Source organism: Salvelinus fontinalis, chromosome 31, assembly GCF_029448725.1.
Source record: "Salvelinus fontinalis isolate EN_2023a chromosome 31, ASM2944872v1, whole genome shotgun sequence".
In the NCBI taxonomy this organism is placed as follows: Eukaryota; Metazoa; Chordata; class Actinopteri; order Salmoniformes; family Salmonidae; genus Salvelinus; species Salvelinus fontinalis.
In genome coordinates, this window is record NC_074695.1 from 47,170,544 (window position 1) to 47,192,348 (window position 21,805).

The 21,805-nt window shown below is 43.1% G+C and overlaps 2 protein-coding genes across 3 annotated transcripts in view; both read left to right on the forward strand.

Annotated features, from left to right (window-relative positions):
• LOC129830417 (protein bicaudal D homolog 2-like) overlaps positions 1-7,317 on the forward strand; it is a 73,886-nt gene extending 66,569 nt beyond the window's left edge. The window contains exon 10 of the mRNA XM_055892979.1: positions 1,386-7,317. Coding sequence (XP_055748954.1) covers positions 1,386-1,749 — 364 coding nt within the window. The 3' untranslated portion in view covers positions 1,750-7,317. The remainder of the gene's footprint in view (positions 1-1,385) is intronic.
• Positions 7,318-13,602: 6,285 nt separating this feature from the next.
• LOC129830418 (FYVE, RhoGEF and PH domain-containing protein 3-like) overlaps positions 13,603-21,805 on the forward strand; it is a 94,548-nt gene continuing 86,345 nt past the window's right edge. Inside the window, exon 1 of one of the 2 annotated variants that reach the window (XM_055892982.1) lies at positions 13,603-13,930. In XM_055892982.1, coding sequence (XP_055748957.1) covers positions 13,906-13,930 — 25 coding nt within the window. In that variant the 5' untranslated portion in view covers positions 13,603-13,905. The remainder of the gene's footprint in view (positions 13,931-21,805) is intronic. The other variant, XM_055892980.1, reaches the window with a different exon arrangement.

Here is a 21,805-nt window from a genome sequence, read left to right on the forward strand (position 1 = left end):
TTGTCATGCAGACAGACGTCCGGGTAGAGCTACATCAACACAGCCCACATGAAGCCCAACCCCGGGATACATTCAAATGGGATGTATGTTCAGCCATTAAACTCTGCATATATATGCATACTGTGTTTGGATATTAGCAGTACAAAGTGAATCATGCGTAGCTGGGCTTTTAGTGAATAGTAAATACATCTCTACATTTTCTACTGCCCCGGTGCAATACAGATGAGGTCTTAAGTGAGTCTTGTGGGGGTGAAATTAGTTCCTGTTGTTCTTCCTTGAATAGGATGTTTAAAGTTTATAGTGCTGAGCATTAATGAACATTTTTGTTATTTTTTCCCGTTATTTTTCACCGACATCTTTCAAATATTCGGATTTAAAACATATTTCCTGCAATTCTACACATTTTGTCGTAAGATGCAGAGAAATGTTGCCGTTTTTAAAAGCACATTTTATTGCAATTTAATACATTTTGCCATGTCTAATGTTTACTCATATCATATTTAAGTGACTCGAACATTACGACAAAGTCTATGGGCAAAACAAAACGAGTTAAAAAAACATGGGCTAGTTGATCTGGACATTTCGGACAAGTTATAAATAGCTCTCTAAGGTATGCAATGACTAACATGACTCATGATGAGGAGCTGATGACGCACTACCCAATTTAGTAATGGCACCTTGTGCATTCTACTATTACAACAAGGAGTACGTTTAAAGCCGGACTCAGTTCCTTTCACGTTTGGGAACCACTGGTTTAAGTGATTGATGGTGTTCAGCAGTCATAAAAGTATGCCGTGTTTACACTGAAAAACGACAAAATAGTGATTTTGTCAGACAGCATAGGAGGCAGCACTATAGAGATGCTCAGCACAAAAAGTTTAGGACAGAGAGGTTTTCAGGGAGAAGAGAGTGGTGCTGGGGGAGATGGAGAGATAGTCTGATGAAATGGTAGACTGCCGGATGGCAAGGCTCTGGTAGACACCTCAAGGGCTTTATCTGGTGGAGAAGACGGGCACTGGGGAAGTAGGTCAAAGGTCAAGACGAATGTGGGTTCAGCCTTTTTTTCTTGCATTGATTTTCAGTGGGCTTGAAGGTCAGGGAAATCCATCTGAAATAGCCACAGACAATATGAACAGTCCGATTGGAGATCCAGACCGTTACCACTGGTAGTGAAAAGACCACAGTCACTGTCAGATCACTGTGCCTTTGGCTGTTAACACTGGAGGTTTCTACTGCCACCTATTGGATGGCTAGTGAAAATGCAGTAAATGTTTAAGGGCTGAAATCTCACTGACGTTGGAGGCAAATATCTTATTCTAATGTGATCTCTCTCTCTCCCTCCCTCCATCCCTCTCTCTCTCTCCCGCTCCCTCCTTCTACTGTAGCTGTGACGAGTATGTGACTCAGCTGGATGAGATGCAGAGACAGCTGTCTGCGGCAGAGGATGAGAAGAAGACCCTGAATTCCCTCCTCCGTATGGCCATCCAGCAGAAGCTAGCCCTGACCCAGCGCTTGGAGGACCTGGAGTTTGACACCGAGCAGACCCGCCGCGGGGGCAAACCTAAAGGCAGGGCCGCCAACGGCAGAACCACCAACGGCCAGACCAACACCGCCAACATCCCCTACGTGAGTCACGGGCTCACCTGCGCCGGCATCGGTCGCGCCAGTGAGCCCAACATCATGCCCAACGGCATCCTGGGAGGCCCAGTGGTCTTCTGCAGCGAGAAGTACAAGATCTACTGCGACTGAAGTGGCTGCGTTGTCAGCACGGGACCGCTGTGTACAGGGGGGAGGAGCCCGAGGTCCTCCCCTGACTTAGTGTTAAAGAGCCCTACTACGCTCGCTTAGCTCCCTGCCTGCTCAGCCTGCAGCCTCATAGAGCCTGGTGTATGTCTAACCTATAGTACATACTTATGCCTGTGGCCACGTATGGCCACTCACGCCTGCTAGTGTAAACGCTTAGGGGAATGCAGATGTGTATGTACTGTACCGTACAGTACAGTGTGCCCTAGAAGTTTGGGATTGTAGTAGACATAATGTATGGCATGTGGATATGGCCTCAACTGGCCGCCGTTGGGCTTCTGTGGATATTCTGGGGTGTCTCTTCTTTCCGCCGTCATGGTGCTGTACTTATGATGATGTAAAAGGTGGCAGCTTTTGTGCTTAGTGTGTTCTGACCCCCCTGAGTGCGTTGCCTGGTAACCGTGTTGCCTGGTAACCAACCATGCATTTGGGGGGTGGGAACTTGTGAAGAGGGTGTCACTTTTAGGGTCATGTGACAGAAGTTGACGTCCTCTCCTCGTTTTGCTTGCCTGTTGGCGTTGGTGCTCCTTCGATAAAGCCCCCGCTCCTCTTCCACCTCTCTCTCCTGGCCCCCCAGGACTGAGCCAGCCCCAGCAACTCACTGACCAATCAGGTTGCTCATTAATGTTTACATAAACAAATGAAACAAAACAATATGCAAACTCCCCCTGCTGTTGCTAGGGAGCCCAGTGTGATTTGCTGGATTTTTCTAACTGAAATTCCAAATTCTCAAAGCGGGTTGGCTGATAAATAATGATGTCGGAGTTTGGGCGGTAAAAGGAGCACCTAAGACCACAGGTGTTTAATTTCAAGATCCTTTAAGCTGTACACCGACGCGGTAGTCAGGCAGTCCAATCGCATGGCTTTGCAGCTGGAAATGCTTCTGAGCTTCCTAACAGTTTTTCTCTGTAAACAGGTGTGTCACAGCACATGCCCACCTGCTACAGGGCTCTACATTTGAACCAGAGCAGTTATTTAACGTCTGCAGAAACAAACTGAGGGCTATTCCATGTGACCCAGTATATGTCATATTGGTGGATTCTCGCCGAGCCATATTACTATTAAGAACGCAAGAAAATGATCAAATAACTGTGAACAGATACAATATAGTTTTGATTGATGGTGATTTTTTGTAATGACAGAAAAAGATCCTAAAAGAGCACAAAAAACCAATGGCACCCAGATCCGGATCATAATTCTACAAACAAAACCGACTAATATCCCTCGGCAAAGTGCCTGTCGAGCCAAACACTTGAAATCAACTACATCTATCTATCTATCGATGTAAAGCCCTGTCTTTGTGTCTGTCGGCCTAATGCTGAACTCTCTTCCTCTCTCTCTCTCCGTCGCTTCTCTCTTTCTCGTTTGGGAGGCCCTTTCGAGCTCGCAAACGAACCGTGTGCGGTAAAACCCCGTCCTCCTCGTGTCTCAAACCTGTGGTTCGTCGCGTTGTTGTCATGACAACCCCTCTCTCTCTTTTAGATCGTCAGCAGCTTGCTCGCCCTGCAACACCACTCTCCCTTTAAGTAGAGAGGGGGATTGTGGGGGGAAAACCCCTGAATATTGTCAGATAACGTCCTTGCGCACGTGTGTCCCGGAACCCTGCCTGTGTGTGTGTGTGATCTCAGCTCCGACACTGAGGTGAAAGACCCTTGTGTGTATGTTGTTTCCTCCAAATATTGCAAATAGATTCATTTCTGAGATGCTGTGTGGATGTGAGAGGACAGCAAATGTACTGTCTTTATTATCCCCAAAAAAGCTTTAACCCGTGCAATCTAGTGCCAGGCAGATTAAAAAAACGGATGCGGGGGCCCGTGTTAGATAAATCCATGTAATGCATACACGTCGTTAGCTTTATGATGCTGAAAGCAGGGTTGATGCGAAGAGATTCTTGAAGATTCACTCAATTATGCTTTTTCTACCAGTAACCTATATAAAACTATATATTCTTAATGAGACGATCGTAATCAGGTTCTAATCTTCTGGGATACTCCTAGGCCACCTCTCTCGGATATAGAGAGGGAGAGCTTTGGTTCCTCCGAACGAGGGACGTCCTCAACCCTGCTTGAGTTGAGTATGTGCTGCGCTGCCCTACGAGGCCTTTAGTCACACCACACAGTATGGAGACGAGGCTATCGCTCACGTCAGAGGAAAAACCTCCACGGGAGGGGAAATCACTATTCTGTTCTTGTTCCACTTATAGCGTGATAGAATCACACTTTGTTTGTATCAGTTTGCTCTGGGAGTAGAGAGTGGGAGAGGAGAGAGAAGTAATACTGGTGTTTAAAAGCGCCCGCGGCTGGAGAGCTGCGAAAGACGAGCTCTCTCAGCCGATTCCGAACATGATTTTGATACTGTGTTTGGGGAAATGAGTCCCGGGGTTTTCTGAGGGAGATGCTCTAAAATTACAAATGTATTTACATTAGGTTTTTGTTGGACTACTTTGTCTCTAAATGTGGTATTTTACCAGTGGACATTGATTCAAATTTAGTTGACCCTCTATTCCTGTTCCCTTGTGTAGGCTCTATAGACTCACTGAATAATCTATATATTTAATAATCCAGGATGTGATTGTGGCTAAGAGAGACCCTCCCTTGGTCTCTTGGTTTAGTTTGAAATCAATGTCTGTTTATCTGGTGTCGTCAATAGAATGCCACCAGAATAAGCTCCTCCTACCTCTGCCTTTAGGCTCCGCCCACTTCACCTTTGAGTTCTCTCGCGCGCTCTTCGTCTGATTCCTGATTGGTGGAACGCCTGCATGCTAACAAACCCACCCCATTCTCATTAACCTGCATGCCATTAAGGAAAGCCCCTCCTTTAACTGACTTGGTTCTGGGGTGTGGATTCAACTCTTGGGGCCTCATCATGTGTTTTGGAGGTGTCAAAGGTCATGGTACTTGTGAGGTCATTTAGCTTCTTGCACTCACTGGTCTTCCTCGTGCAGTGGTGCTTTTATTTCAGCTCCTCTGAGACATGTTGACACAATGTTGATATGACAGTCGGCTTCAGGACAACTTATCCCAGTTTGCACCAACCGGTAGTTAGTAGCTACTGTAACTAACTGGGCCTTCGGTGTACATCGTTTTACTCTTCCTTATTTAGTGTTTTTGCTTGGAATGGAATTATTTCTGAGGAAGTTAACATCTCTCTAAAATGTACCAGTAATGCACATTTGATGTTTTCTTTGTTTCTCCGTTTTGCAGTAATTTAATTCTGCCCGGAGGAGGATCCTCCGACACAGGATCCTCTCACAATGCCGACGTCACATTCATTGTGCAGAAAACAGATAGCCCTATAGGCCAAGATTATGAAACCCACTTCAAGACTAAAAAAGATCAAATGAAATCTCTGATATGAAAATCCAATATTCCTCCCGGTTGCCCTTTCACTCGCTATATAGCATGACCTCGATGTCCTATGCATGGGAATGAACAGGCATTTCACATTTCCCAGCGCCGCTGCCCGATGCTCACAAGTACTGTGAACTCTGCCCTCCTCATGAAATGATGATCAGAGTTTGTGATTGGCGGAGTTATCCCTCCAATGAGAAGCCAGGGGAACCATGGTCTTTTCTCAGTGTAAATCAACCAATTTTTTTGTCTGGTTTGATCTTTTTTGTTTAAGTTTATTTGTTTTCTTTAACCTGTGCACTTTTATTATCGGATTATCTAACTTTATATTATTAACCTAGGAAAGGTTTGTAGTGCTATGGGTTTGTGACTTATTTAGTCAAGTATACACATATATTCATAGGAATATATTTCCTCCTGTATATTGTCTCTTTGTACCATCTACAGAGACCATTTACTCTCCTCAAAGTCTCACCGCAAACCAGAGTCCATCTGTTGTTGTTGTGCGTCTGAGAATTGATCCATCCTTCTATTGTTACGTCTCATCATATTACTTTATTATGCTGTTGGTTTGATTTTATGTATGTTCTACTGCCATGTTCTAAACAAAATCCAGGGTGAGCTAATTCTGGGGTTTTCATGTATTTATTATTCCTAGGAATAGTTCAAAGATAACGCGCAGAAACTTGACGACGCTCTGACGCAAAAAATGGTAAGAAGTTCTTGTGGGGGGAAAAAATGGAGTGACAAAATGATTTTGTTTTTTTCCCCATCTTCTTACCAGGGGTGTCACACTGATAAGGGATCACTGGCTCACATAATTCTCTGCAAGTGCAACGATTAAATTCCAAATTGGAATTGTTTAATTCTCTCTTTGTTTATCGTGCCAGATCTTGGTACACCGTTTAGGTTTGAAAAAGAATCAAGAATCAGAGAGACAAGCCGTACGTCAGTGAGAAAGGTGAGGTTTGGGGCTGTGGCGTTCTGCTGGAGCGCTACCCGGGTTTTTGCTTTGGGTTTGTTTTGTTCTTCATTCTGACCAGTAGTGCCTTTCATTGTTTCCAGGGAGAATTGTAGACTAGTACTTTGTGTTCATTTTTTTTAGGGGAGGACTTTGGGTTGAATGACTTTGTGAGCAGCAATAAATGTAAAGAGGAGTCGCTCTTTTTGCAGGAGTGAGATGATCGTTTTGAAATTAGCTCAATTCAACTGATATTGTATTGAATTCTGCAGGTCAGTGATCCCAACAGCAAATTCAGGGGTATTGAGAAAAGGTAGTTTTTTTTAAATCAAACTTTGGGAACCAAAAGAAATCCCTTTGGCCTCATTTTGAACAAAATGTTCCAAACACCACTATGTGTTTGGGCAGATCAGTGTTCTATTGGAAACATCAACACGATCTCTAGCTTTGTATGGTGAAGGTAATGTAATATCTATAGTATTGTTGGCAAATGTGCAGAGAGCGCATTTTCTCTTTTTATTTTTTATTTTTTATTGTTGAATCTTTTTTTACATCATATATTATATTAAAGTGTTGTGATTTCAGGAAATAGAAAACAGATTTTGCATCAACAAGCTTGAATAGTGCCATCATAGCCAATGCTTGTTTGTTGAGGCGTAAAAAAGTTATCAATACGGTTGAGAAGCTAAAAATACGGAGAAAATAAAGTGCAATTTAAATGCTGTTTTACAAGGAAAAATAAAAGTTTTCTGTTTGCTGGAAGCGATAGCATTGTGATAATACACTAGCCGTGCAAACTTTATATTGTCATATTGTGTTTCAGTATTGATCCATATTGAGTTTGATACCTTTATATGAAATAACGACTTAATCTGTATGTTGGTATTTATTTGCATTGTCATGCAGTACTGTATTCTTATCAATAATGTGCATTATAATTAGTGGCATATTGATTACAACTTATTGTCATATGCATGTTTTTCAGTCATGGGAACCTTTACACAGAATCGAAAACAAACCTATAACTTTGGAGATGCTGAAAAAGTGAAAAAATAAAATGATGAAAAAATGAGTTTAGTCTAATGTATTACTGCTGAGCTAATCCTATGAAAGTGTTATTTTGTTTTCCTATAGAGAGGTCTTATGTCTGTGTAAAGGTAGTCATGCTGGTTAAAATCAATAAATGTGACTAAAAAAGACAAAGTGTCCCGTGTGTATTTTCATCCCAAACTCTCCCACTGTAAGTAAATGAACAGTTCACTGTGGAGCCAGTCTGAAGCTGCAGCCCCCTCCACCCCCCCCCCCCCAGCTGGGAAACAGAATGCGAGGGGACTTCCCAGCTGTCTGTAAAGACTCCATGACATGATCAAATTTCACACAATGCACAAAACTCTTCCACCACCACCTTCTGTCTGGCTCCCCTCTTTTTCCTCTCTCCCTGCCCTCATCCTTTGTCTTCTCTATTCTTCCTGTTATTTTCCATTTTCTTTTTCTGTTCTCCACATCTCACCCCTTTTTATAGCTCTTTAACTCTCTATAACTTTTTTTCCCATTTACAATTTTCCATTTCCATTTATAATTTGCTGCTGTGTATTAAAAAAAACTCCCACATACAAACAAACCCGGTGACTCTTGACCTCTCCACCCCCAGTAACTTCCTGTCCACGCTCCGTTAGGACCAGTTTCCATGAGTCATAAAGACTTGCCCCGTTTGTCTCATGCAACAGTTTTGTACCACGTGGACAGTTTTACATGGCCAGAATATGTAGAACTCTATTGATTTTCAGAAAATAAGAATTGATACAACACACAGAAATGGATAAACAATACAAGTAATTAAAGAATCGGTCCCATTCAGAAGCTGTCATTCTACAAAAAGGATTTATTTTATTCTAATGTCCAAAGTTAATAAATTGCATTTTATAAACTCAAACATGAAAACTATTCATACACAAAGAATCACATACAACTAGGCTACAGTGTACCATTTACCAACCACACTACATAACAGAGACTGCCCCAACTGAAAAAAGTCCCGATTTGCAGAATCAGGATACTGTATGAAAGAAAGGTGAGAGGTCACTCCATTGGCAGTCTATGACATCACTATCCCCCACAGTGGACGCTTTGTCGTCATGTCATCTCCCCCATTTCCTGTTCGTTTTGCCATATGGAATATGGGTCAGTGGAATATGTTCTATCCCACTGCTCCATTCAAAATGCAGGTGGTATGATTGTACCTGAAATAGCATGCAGCATCGTCTCACAGTGGCTGGTGCAGTATCCTCTCTGACCAATTGGGGTCACCATAACACTGACAAATACAGTGGTGTCCAGTGTCTGTCTGAATCCAATGAGATTCTTCCCCCTTTTTTGAGTGATATGATATGGGTATGTGTTTGTGCACAAGCGTGTTTTGTATGTGCGTGTGAGTGTGCACGCAATGGTGAGTGTGAGTGTGTACGCAATGGTGAGTGTGCTGCTGTCAGTGGAGTGGGGCTACTAAACCGTAACCTAACACAAAGAGCCCTCTCTCTTTCTCAGCCAGTCCTGTCATGTGATGAGCTGAACACATGAGGACCCTGAAGGAGCATTGAATGCATCAGGTGGTGCACAGAACACACACACACACACACACACACACACACACACACACACACACACAGTTACACCACACGGCCAAACAGACAGCATCACAATGTCTGACTCATGTGTCTCTGACTGCTGCGCGTGCACACACACACGCACGCACGCACGCACGCACGCACGCACACACACACACACACACACACACACACACACACACACACACACACACAGGAAGTTCCACACACAGCAGGTCTGACGAACTGTGTGACCTCATCCTCATCATACACCAAACATTCCATACAGTCCGGCTGGACAGGGATGTGTCTTCTCCCCTATGCTCATGAGGGAAATGGATACTCCAAAATAGATCTATCTCTCTGGAATCTGTAGGTGTGTGCCTCTACCCTTTTTCTCATTGCAATCATGACAAAACATGGCATGCAAAATGTTCACGCGGAGACTTTATTTTCAGTTCACACTCTTTGATGAGTGATGTGGTTTGATAACAGCAGAGGAGGTGTGATTTGAAATTGGTGTGAAAGGAGTGGATGGCCTAACTCACACCTTCCCTCCTTTTCCCCACATCTCTCTTATCTCTCTGCCTACCTTTCTTTGTCCTCCAATTCTCTGCGCTTCTCTGACTCCCTACCCCCATTTCCACTCTGTTTCTTTCTGTCCTCCCATCCTCTCTCCTTTATCCATTTCCCTCCCTCTGACTATCTCTCGCCATCTCTCTCTTCCCTCTCAATTTCAATTCAATTTAAGGGGCTTTATTGGCATGGGAAACATATGTATACATTGCCAAAGCAAGTGAAATAGATAATAAACAAAAGTGAAATGAACAATAGAAAATTAACAGTAAACATTACACTCACAGAAGTTCCAAAAGAATAGATACATTTCAAATGTCATATTATGTATATGTACAGTGTTGTAATGATGTGCAAATAGTTAAAGTACAAAAGAGAAAATAACATAAATATAGGTTCATTTTACAATGGTGTTTGTTCTTCACTGGTTGCCCTTTTCTTGTGGCAACAGGTCACAAATATTACTGCTGTGATGGCACACTGTGCTATTTCACCCAATAGATATGGGAGTTTATCAAAATTGGATATGTTTTCACATTTTTTGTGAGTCTGTGTAGTCTGAGGGAAATATGTGTCTCTAATATGGTCATACATTTCGCAGGAAGTTAGGAAGTGCAGCTCAGTTTCCACCTCATTTTGTGGGAAGTGTGCACATAGCCTGTCTTCTCTTGAGAGCCAGGTCTGCCTTCGACAGCCTTTCTCAATAGCAAGGCTATGCTGACTGAGCCTGTACATAGTCAAATATTTCCTTAATTTTGGGTCAGTCACAGTGGTCAGGTATTCTGCCACTGTGTACTCTTTGTTTAGGGCCAAATAGCATTCTAGTTTGCTCTGTTTTTTTGTAAATTCTTTCCAACGTGTCAAGTAATTATCTTTTTGTTTTCTCATGATTTGGTTGGGTCTAATTGTGTTGCTGTCCTTGGGGTCTGTTTGTGTTTGTGAACAGAGCCCCAGGACCAGCTTGCTTAGGGGACTCTTCTCCAGGTTCATTTCTCTGTAGGTGATGGATTTGTTATAGAGGGTTTGGGAATCGCTTCCTTTTAGGTGGTTGTACAATTTAACGGCTCTTTTCTGGATTTTTATAATTAGCGGGTATCAGCCTAAGTCTGCTCTGCATGCATTATTTGGTGTTTTACGTTGTACACAGAGGATATTCTTGCAGAATTCTGCATGCAGAGTCTCAATTTGGTGTTTGTCCCATTTTGTGAATTCTTGGTTGGTGAGCAGATCCCAGACCTCACAACCATAAAGGGCAATGGGTTCTATAACTGATTCATGTATTTTTAGCCAGATCCAAATTGGTATGTCGCATTTTATGTTCCTTTGATGGCATAGAAGGCCCTTCTTGCCTTGTCTCTCAGATCGTTCACAGCTTTGTGGAAGTTACCCGTGGCGCTGATGTTTAAGCCGAGGTATATATCGTTTTTTGTGTGCTCTAGAGCAACGGTGTCTAGATGGAAGTTTGTATTCGTGGTCCTTGGAACTGGACCTTTTTTGGAACACTATTATTTTTGTCTTACTGAGATTTACTGTCAGGGCCCAGGTCTGACAGAATCTGTGCCGAAGATCTAGGTGCTACAGTAGGCCCTCCGTGGTTGGGGACAGAAGCATCAGATCATCAGCAAACAGTAGACATTTGACTTCAGATTCTAGTAGGGTGAGTCCGGGTGCTGCAGACCATTCTAGTGCCTTCGCCAATTCATTGATACATTTTGAAGAGGGTGGGGCTTAAGCTGCATCCCTGTCTCACCCCCCGGCCCTGTGGAAATAAACGTGTGTATCTCTCTCTCTTTCAGTAACTGGCTCTATTTAGCACTGATCTGTGGCTTTGACTGTGGGAGCCCCCAGGTGATCAGAGGATGTTGTTATAATTATATATTATACATCATTATTACAAAAATACTCCTCAGACCTCCAAAAGATGTGATTTAGAGAGTGCTAATCTGAAACATGTATTTGTTTTGCTATATGAAACCCTAGAAAAGATAGGCTTTTTCACAGTGGGTGCCTTTCCTTCGCTGGGCAAGCCGTTTGGGATTTGTTTAGCAAAGTATGAGTATACCCACTTCTCCCGGTTCCACTACACCACTGCATAGGGCCGATGGAAAAACAGCAGAATGATGTTAAAGGTTAGGCAGTCCATTCACTCGGACATTAGCCAGTAGGTCCCAATCATAAGAATACAAAAACACAACCATTAGGCAAAGCATTCCTAATCAAAATGTACAACAATTGCTTCCCATTGCAAAAAACCTTTCACGTTTAGCACACAAAGTAACTGGCGACCTAAAGTTATTTTACAAAAAATTGATTGTGGTCTAGAATTGGACTCGCATTTTTCTGGTCTCGGTCTTGACTTGGACCCCTTGTCCCCCTCCCGGTCTCACCCCTCCTCTGGTCTTGGTCTTGACTCGATTTGCTCCAGTCTCCCTTTAGATGGTCTCAAACACAACACTGTTAAGTGCCGTACTCATTTTGTATGACAAGGGCATATAAACAGACATTTCACCTTGGGTATTTGAACCAGCACATTTTCGTCTACTAGCCCAATGCCTTAACCGCTAGGCTACCTGCAGCCTACAATAATGTAGTCTACAATTTTTTCTGTGCTTGCCCTTAGTGCCTGGTATGGCTAGCTACAGTAGCCGGACACAGACTATCACGGACTGCAGAGTGTCAGTGAATGAACAAGTGAAAGGCAGCCAGCAAGCCAGCCAGTGGGCATGTCACTACAGACTCCAACACTTTGTCTGTGTTGATCAAGGGCAGACGAGGAACGTGCAACTACACAACGAGGCACAAAAGAGCTTAATTGCGCATAGTTAAATTGACATGGGTTAACTCAGATGGAGCGAGAGGGAAGGAGAGAGAGACAGGAGAGAGAAGGACCTACTACAGTCGACCATTACCCACATGATTGATTCAAAATGGTAACACAGTTAGCCAAACAGTAGGCCTTGATATGTCACCATTACAACATTCCACAAACATACTTTACAATCATATGGTTATTGATGGCAGAGGGTGGCTACAGACAGTAGCTCTACACAGTATCACATGTTCGTTGACATTATTTAAAAATATATATATTTAACCTTAATATAACTTGGCATTAGACATTAAAATGAATTATAACTCAGGGTATCATACCGTCACCTCAAACTTTGCATTTCTATTCCGAGGGGCGAATTAACAGTTGGTTATGAAACAGAAATAGCAAAGTGTTTCATATTTAAGCAAGCAATTTGGCTTTCTGCCTCTATCAATTCCTTGTTCCTCTGAAAACTAACTCACAGGGACAGCTGACAAGGTTTATTCGGCGTGCTGGGAATTCAAGAGGAATCAACACTGCTCATCTATGGGAGGGAAAGGGGCTGAGCCGTGACATAGAAATGCCAGTTAATATTTGTGTTTCAGTGTCTTTTCTTCTCAACCATTATAGATGAATCTAGTCAAAGGACCAAGGAGGAAGCCAAGCCCAATGATAACCATTAATGCAGTGATGGAGGCAACCTGCGACCTTTATACAAATAGCCAAATGGGGCATCGATTTAGGCCTACAGTGATGCTCATTTCAACATATGTTCTGTTATAATGACCCTGCTAAATAGTCAGTATTAAAGGTAAAACAATCTGTGTTTTACAAGGCCTGATCCTGCCACTTTGTTTGGTAGAAGGATGAGGCTGGGTGGGAACTGACAGACAGTCCATGAGACTGACGTGATAGTTTGTTTAAACATATTTTGAAGCACTGTTTACGGACTCAAAAACATAATCATTGGAAATATTTGATTTGGGTTATAATATGGTAATAGCCTATGGTAATAGGTTCAGGGTTGGGTAGGTTACTTTATAAACGTAATCACGTACTAATGATCTGTCCAAAATTGTAATCAGTAAGGAAACTTTTGGATTAACCAGCTCATTAACGTTAGTTTTGAATGACCTTCCACTTTAGAGGCATTAGAAGAAGACAAAAGGCATCCATCAACCACATTTTGGTGTGTCATCATAGTGTTCTCAGACTTGCTCATGTGGAACAAACTTAAACTTGCACCTTTTTTTTAATGCTGAATTTAATGTAATTGAGGAAAATAAAAACCATTTTGGAGGTTACTGTGTAAAATAACGAAGCAAAAGTCATGCAAAAAACAACAATGTATACAAACATAATAGTCCCATGATTTACTTTATTCTACTGTACTCAATGAATGACCACGGTCGTCGTGACCGCGCGTCAGCGTGAACGCGCAACTCCTTTCTCCAGTGGCGGAGTTGAGCGCACTCCACGCATAGAGAAGAATAGTTTTGCTATAAGGAGGACAGAGCCGGGAGGAGTGAATGGATCATTGCTCCAATGCATCAAACGCGCTCACTGGACACCCTCCTATATCCGTGAAAGAAACCCTACATTCCCGTTATGCCCTGCCGCGGAGGCTAGAGATTTTTGCCAAGAGAGAAGGGAAAACGCAGAGGACCTCTGAAGTCGGGACACTCCTTCGTTTGAGTTGACTGTAAAACGTTAGTTCGTCTGTGCACTGTTTCCAATCTCCTGTGAGCCTAGCGTCGGAGAGGGGGGATTCAGCCAAGCAGGACAACAACTGTGGGCAAGATGCAGGGGGGTTCAGCAACAACTGGTAAGCCAACGCTTAGGCTACGCATTTTACAGCTCTGAGTTGTTCTGCTTTTTGTTTTTGGGGGGTTTTGTCTTGAAGTATCCATTTCTAGTGGCAGTATGGTGCTACAAAGTTAACACAGGGGAGGCTACATGTAGCAAAAACTATCTATTTTATGGCGCAACTTTACGGCGCAAACTTGTCCTTTGTATCGTTTCCCGATACAAGTCTAACGAATGCAGTTTTTGCGGGTGAGAAAGACGAACTTCAACAAACGGATTATCATTATTCGTAGGCCTACATAACAGGATATTTACCTTTCAATTAAATGTCACACACACACACATCACAAAAAATGTCAAGGTCCTTGGGGAGAAGAGGGAGAATCGGCACCAAACCCCAAGTGGCAGCAGCTCTGACTTCACCATTGCCCCTGTGCCACGCATTATAAGGCATATGCTTCTCTCAGCCTTTCTCTTAGACACACACACACAGCTCAGCTCTCTAGACACGGGTGGATTGGCCATCTGGCAATTCTGGCAAATGCCAGATGGGCTACACCATTTTTTTTGTTGTGTGGGCTGGTCGAAATTCACACACAAAAATATATAAAGGTAACATGGCTATACTAATCTATAATGAGCCTTTGGCTGATCATTGGGCAACAGCTGGCACTTACCAAGATGGGTTTTCTGAGCTGAGGCAACGCGAATACACATTCAAAGTCAAATGCGGTATCAGCAAAGAGACCTCCCCCCGACGCGTGATCAGTTCGACAGCCAAGATCACGGATCGTAAAAAACGGAAAGGGTGCCTATAAATGCAGAAAGAGCACATTCTACATTGTCATCTCACTCAAAACGTCCTAATTTTTGTGCGTCTAAAAACCATGATTTGGTCAAACAGTAAAGTGTATTATCCTCATGATCCCTGTAATGAAAGTGTCCGCCCTGCCGCTGTGCCTGCGCCCTAGATAGGGCCTGCTGCTGCGATGGGCAAGCCACTCTCATCTCCCCCCATGAGCTCAAGAGAAAAATGCATTCTGACCATATAACATTTCAAAATGAAATTGCGGGAAAATGCTTTCGAGGCTTCGTCCCTCGTCACTGTCGAAGAGAGACGGATCTCGGTTTTCTGCTAGGTACAGAAAACGTTCCATTTTCGGCTCAATAGCAGCTATTTTACAACCAAGGTATTTGATATGGGTTTGAGATATGCGCACCAGCCATTGTCAGGGCATAGGCCGATAGCTCTCGTGCTTGCGACTGCAAAGTTTGTGAGGACATTACATGTAATATTGAATGAATTCATGGCTACTAGCAGTGGGTATTATATTTAGAGTTAGTGATCTAGTTCATTTGTGTTGAGTTTCCACTTCCTCAGGTGTTGAACCCCAAATGAATTAGCCAACATTAGTTAGTGCACATAACGGTGTATGTAATTCATCTCTATGGAAAAAAACTGAGATTCTGGAGTCCTATTTTGACTATGGTGACCAGACATCCGGAGACAGTCCCCGATTTCCGGGACAGTCCCCGATTTTGGTGGCCTGTGCCCGGCTGGAGCTGTCCCCGAAAATGGCCCAGATTAGCCCTCAGAAGAAAAAGCAACTCTGAAGTTAAATTGAGGCCAATATCTCAGTAATCAAACGATGTATCCAATGAGATTTGCATATAAAAGTGATGTGAAGCCCTGTACCAAACTCTTTTGATACCATCACCTTTTATGAGAACATTTGACCACTGATACATTGTAACCACCGCAAGAGCAACCATGCCCATGTCCAGAAAATGCATACAACATCATAGGCTACCAAATTTAGGTGATCGTAGAATGACTAGATAGGCTAAGATTCTGTGTTATACAGTGCTTTCAGAAAGTATTCAGATTTCCTCCCTTTTTCCCCATTTTGTTACATTGCAGCCTTACTCTAAAATGGATTAAATACTTTTCCCCCTCATCAATCTACACACAATACCTCATAATGACAAAGCGAAAACAGGTTTTTAGACATTTTATTGCAAATGTTAAAAACAACAACAACAGAAATACCTTATTTAAATAAGTATTCACACCCCTTTGCTATGACACTCCAAATTGATCTCAGAAGCCAGCAGCATACCACCCTGCATACCACTGCTGGCTTGCTTCTGAAGCTAAACAGGGTTGGTCCTGGTCAGTCCCTGGATGGGAGACCAGCTGCTGCTGGAAGTGGTGTTGGAGGGTTAGTAGGAGGCACTCTTTCCTCTGGTCTAAAAAATATCCCAGGGCAGTGATTGGGGACACTGCCCTGTGTAGGGTGCCATCTTTCGGGTGGGATGTTAAACGGGTGTCCTGACTCCCTGAGGTCTTTAAAGATCCCATGGCACTTATCGTAAGAGTAGGGGTGTTAACCCCGGTGTCCTGGCTAAATTCCAAATCTGGCCCTCAAACCATCATGGTCACCTAATAATCCCCAGTTTACAATTGGCTCATTCATCCCCCTCCTCTCCGATGTAACTATTCCCCAGGTCGTTGCTGTAAATGAGAATGTGTTCTCAGTCAACTTACCTGGTAAAATAACGGAAAACAAAAAAGTGCATTCAATATCCCTTGATCCTTTGAGTCCACCTGTGGCCAATTCAGTTGTTTGGACATGATTTAGAAATAAAGACTACTGTCTCTATAAGGTCCCACAGTTGACAGTGCATCTCAGAGCAGAAACTATACCATTAAGTCCAAGGAACTGGCTGTAGATCTCTGAGATATTGTGATGAGGCATATATCTGGGGATAGGTATAAAATAATTGGGAAATTGAGAGATTGAAATTGAAAAAAAATATAGAACTACCCAGACTGCCTTGAGCTGGCCGTCCAACCAAACTGAGCAACTGGGCAAAAAGGATGTTGGTCAGGAAGGTGACCAAGAACCTAATGACCAGTCTGACAGAACTACAGAGTTCCTTGGCTAAGAAGAACCTGCCAGAAGGACAACAGTCTCTACAGCACTTCACCAATCTGGGCTTTATGGGAGAGTGGCCAGACAGAAGCCAGTCTTGAGAAAAAGGCGCATGCCTTGAGTTTGCAAAAAGGGTATGTGAAAGACTCTGAGATCATAAGGCAAAATATGAATAAAAAAAATAAGAATGAATGGAGCTAAATACAGGCACATCCTTGATGAGGACCTGCTTCAGAGTGCAAACGACCTTAGACTGGGCCAAAGAGTTACTTTCCAACAGGTCAATGACCCCAAGCATACAGCCAAAGCAACACTTGAATGGCTTCAGAACAAGAATGTGAAAGTCCTTGAGTTGCCCAGCCAAAGCCCAGACTTGAGTCCCATTGAAAATCTGTGGAAAGACTTTAAGATTGCTGTTCACTGCCGCTCCCCATCTAACTTAACAGAGCTTGAGAAAATCTGCAATGAAGAATGGGAGCAAATCCACAAATTCAGATGTGCAAAGCTGATACATTTACATTACATTTAAGTCATTTAGCAGACGCTCTTATCCAGAGCGACTTACAAATTGGTGCATTCACCTTATGACATCCAAACAGACATACCCAAGATGACTCAAAGCTGTATACTTATGTAAACGAGAGAGTTCTGTATTTCATTTTCTATAAATTTAAATGTTTTCACTTTGCCATGATGGAGTATTGTGTCACGGCACACTCAGTGATGTGGCTGGTGTGGACAAAATGCCAGGGCCGAATTATTGTCCCGGTCCGCCCCTGCCAAGACATTAAAATGTTCTTTGTTGTAAAGTCCCCTCCTCATTTTATCCTATGTATTTTGTCTGATGATGATTATTAGGCTACAGGGAAATAGTTGTATTGAATGGAGGGAGGAGGATGTTTGAGATGAGGATGTTTATACTGGGGGACAGGATGTTGAGGGGAGTCATAGACTGAGATATGATAAGTGTGATGAAGACGGTGATCACGAGAGGCCAATAACTGATACTCGTAGAGAGGAGTTGGATTCTGATGTGAATAGGGGGGATGATAATGATCACAATGAATTATAATAATGATGATCATGATGATATGCAGGCTGCTATCTGGTGTGCAGGATGTAATCAGAGGGGAGTCAGAGGCTGAGGCTGATACATGGTCTGTGTATAAAGACTAGTGTTCTAAAGCTCTGCTCCATGTGAATCCCTCATGGTGAGGAATATGATTAGACTGGAGGAGAGTGTCTGCAGACAGAATCTAGGAGAGGATCGCCTGGTCTCAGGATCGCCTGGCCTCAGGAATGAGATGACTAGATAGGAGAGGGAAAGGGAGAGGGAGGGAGTGGGAGAGAGAGAGAGTGAGTATGTAAACTCAGCAAAAAAAGAAACGTCCTCTCACTGTCAACTGCGTTTATTTTCAGCAAACTTAACGTGTAAATATTTGTATGAACAAAACAAGATTCAACAACTGAGACATAAACTGAAGTTCCACAGACATGTATTCCACAGACAACAGAAATTGAATAATGTGTCCCTGAACAAAGGGGGGATCAAAATCAAAATTAACCGTCCATATCTGGTGTGGCAGCTGCATTAAGTACTGCAGTGCATCTCATCCTCATGGACTGCACCAGATTTGCCAGTTCTTGCTGTGAGATGTTACCCCTCTCTTCCACCAAGGCACCTGCAAGTTCCCGGACATTTCTGAAGGGAATGGCCCTAGCCCTCACCCTCCAATCCAACAGGTCCCAGATGTGCTCAATGGGATTGAGATCTGGGCTCTTCGATGGCCATGGCAGAACACTGATATTCCTGTCTTGCAGGAAATCAAGCACAGAACGAGCAGTATGGCTGGTGGCATTGTCATGCTGGAGGGTTATGTCAGGATGAGCCTGCAGGAAAGCTACCACATGATGGAGGAGGATGTCTTCCCTGTAAAGCACAGCGTTGAGATTGCCTGCAATGACAACAAGCTCAGTCCAATGATGCTGTGACCCACCGCCCCAGACCATGACGGACCCCCCACCTCCAAATCGATCCCGCTCCAGAGTACAGGCCTCAGTGTAACGCTCATTCCTTCGACGATAAACGCGAATCCGACCATCACCCCTGGTGAGGCAAAACCGCGACTCGTCACTGAAGATAACTTTTTGCCAGTCCTGTCTGGTCCAGCGACGGTGGGTTTGTGCCCATAGGCGACGTTGTTGCCGGTGATGTCTGGTGAGGACCTGCCTTACAACAGGCCTACAAGCCCTCAGTCCAGCCTCTCTCAGCCTATTGCAGACAGTCTGAGCACTGATGGAGGGATTGTGCGTTCCTGGTGTAACTCGGGCAGTTGTTGTTGCCATCCTGTACCTGTCCCGCAGGTGTGATGTTCGGATGTACCGATCCTGTGCAGGTGTTGTTACACATGGTCTGCCACTGCGAGGACAATCAGCTGCCCGTCCTGTCTCCCTGTAGCGCTGTCTTAGGCGTCTCACAGTACGGACATTACAATTTATTGCACTGGCCACATCTGCAGTCCTCATGCCTCCTTGCAGCATGCCTAAGGCACGTTCACACAGATGAGCAGGGACCCTGGGCATCTTTCTTTTGGCGTTTTTTAGAGTTAGTAGAAAGGCCTCTTTAGTGTCCTAAGAGTTCATAACTGTGACCTCAATTGCCTACCGTCTGTAAGCTGTTAGTGTCTTAACGACCGTTCCACATGTGCATGTTCATTAATTGTTTATGAGTCATCGAACAAGCATGGGAAACAGTGTTTAAACCCTTTACAATTTAGATCTGGGAAGTTATTTGGATTTTTACGAATTATCTTTGAAAAACACTGTCCTGAAAAAGGGATGTTTCTTTTTTTGCTGAGTTTATGTGTGTGTATGCACGTGTCAATGTACGTGTGAGACATTTGTTCTCAGTCTATTAACATAGAGTTGTGTTACTTGTGTAGAGAGTTAACTACAGTGGTGTGATCACACAGTTGCCACAGGTACTCAGACAGCCACTGACTTAACAGTTAAAGGCAATGTCCTCTACCTGTTAAGGTCTTTTGCATGGGTTTATTTGAAATATCTTGGTCATTTTGCCTTTAAGCGTGTCACTCATTGGGTCAAAGTGCACACTAAACCACAAAGAGTTTGAGAACCATAACATAATATTCGAAAACTAAATCTTAGCATAGTCATAGAGATGAAACGATATGCTGTAGGTCTTAGAAAGATATGTGCTAAATGGGAGACAGTCAGAGAGAGATGGATGGAGAGAAAGATGGAGAGGAGAGAGAGTGATAGTGTTGATTGGGCAATAACAAAGGTTGTTGGGTTGGTGAACTGTAGAGAGTGTGTTTGTTGGTGGTCTCTGGGGAGGGATCGATTGGCTCTCCTCCCGGCTGCCTTCCGCCAGTCTGTCTTCTTTCTCCCACAGTTCTCTCCCTCCTACATATCTCTCTCTCCCTCTCTTAGACCTCCAGACATTCTCTTTCCCAGACCTCTCTCTTTCAGATCTCCCCTTTCTCTCTCTCCCACACTCTCCTTGTCTTATGCTTAGCAGCTTTCAAATGAAAAAAGATTTTTATGATGTTGGCAGTTTTTGCGGACATTACTGTAGTATTTACTGTAGTGTTTTTGCGGACTGTAGTATACTGTAGTATTCTACAGTATACTACAACATTTTATAGTAAGTATTACACATGATCGAGGATACAAGAGGCAGTGCTGTGTCATGAATACAGTCATATGTAAATGTCCTTGTTCAGCCCCATGGCGAGCAATAATGAATGACACATTTTCATTAAAAAAACTTTATTTTAATAAGTAATTCATACAAATTCATAGTCCGGACAGACATCTGGTCGTTAGTTATTTTGGTCATGTTGCTACAGACGTTAATTATTTTTGCAGAGTTGCTATGGAAAAAGACTGGTTATCCGTTCGAACAAAAATGGCTGCTATCAAATCAAATCAAATTTTATGGTTAGCAGATGTTAATCAAGTGTAGCGAAATGCTTGTGCTTCAAGTTCCGACAGTGCAGTAATATCTAACAAGTAATCGAACAAATTCAAAACGACTACCTTATACACTCAAATGTAAAGGGATGAATAAGAATATGTACATATAAATACAGGGATGAGCGATGGCCGTGTGGCATAGGCAAGATGCAGTAGATGATATCGAATACAGTATATACACATGAGATGAGTAATGTAGGATATTTAGACATGATTAAATAGCCGATACCGATTTTTTTTATTTGTATTTGTAATAATGACAATTACAACAATACTGAATGAACACTTATTTTAACTTAATATAATACATCAAAAAAATCAATTTAGCCTCAAATAAAAAATGAAACATGTTCAATTTGGTTTAAATAATGCAAAAACAAAGTGTTGGAGAAGAAAGTAAAAGCGCAATATGTGCCATGTAAAAAGCTAACGTTTAAGTTCCTTGCTCAGAACATGAGAACATATGAAAGCTGGTGGTTCCTTTTAACATGAGTCTTCAATATTCCCAGGGTAAGAAGTTTTAGGTTGTAGTTATTATAGGAATTATAGGACTATTTCTCTCTATACCATTTGTATTTCATTAAGCTTTGACTATTGGATGTTCTTATAGGCACTTTAGTATTGCCAGTGTAACAGTATAGCTTCCGTCCCTCTCCTCGCTCCTACCTGGGCTCGAACCAGGAACACAACGACAACAGCCACCCTCGAAGCAGCGTTACCCATGCAGAGCAAGGGGAACAACTACTCCAAGTCTCAGAGCGAGTGACGTTTGAAACGCTATTAGCACGCACCCCGCTAACTAGCTAGCCATTTCACATCAGTTACACCAGCCTAATTTCGGGAGTTGATAGGCACAGCGAAGAGCTTCTGGCAAAATGCAGGAAAGTGTTGTTTGAATGAATGATTACCAGCCTGCCGCCCCCTACCACCGCTCAGTCAGACTGCTCTATCAAATCATA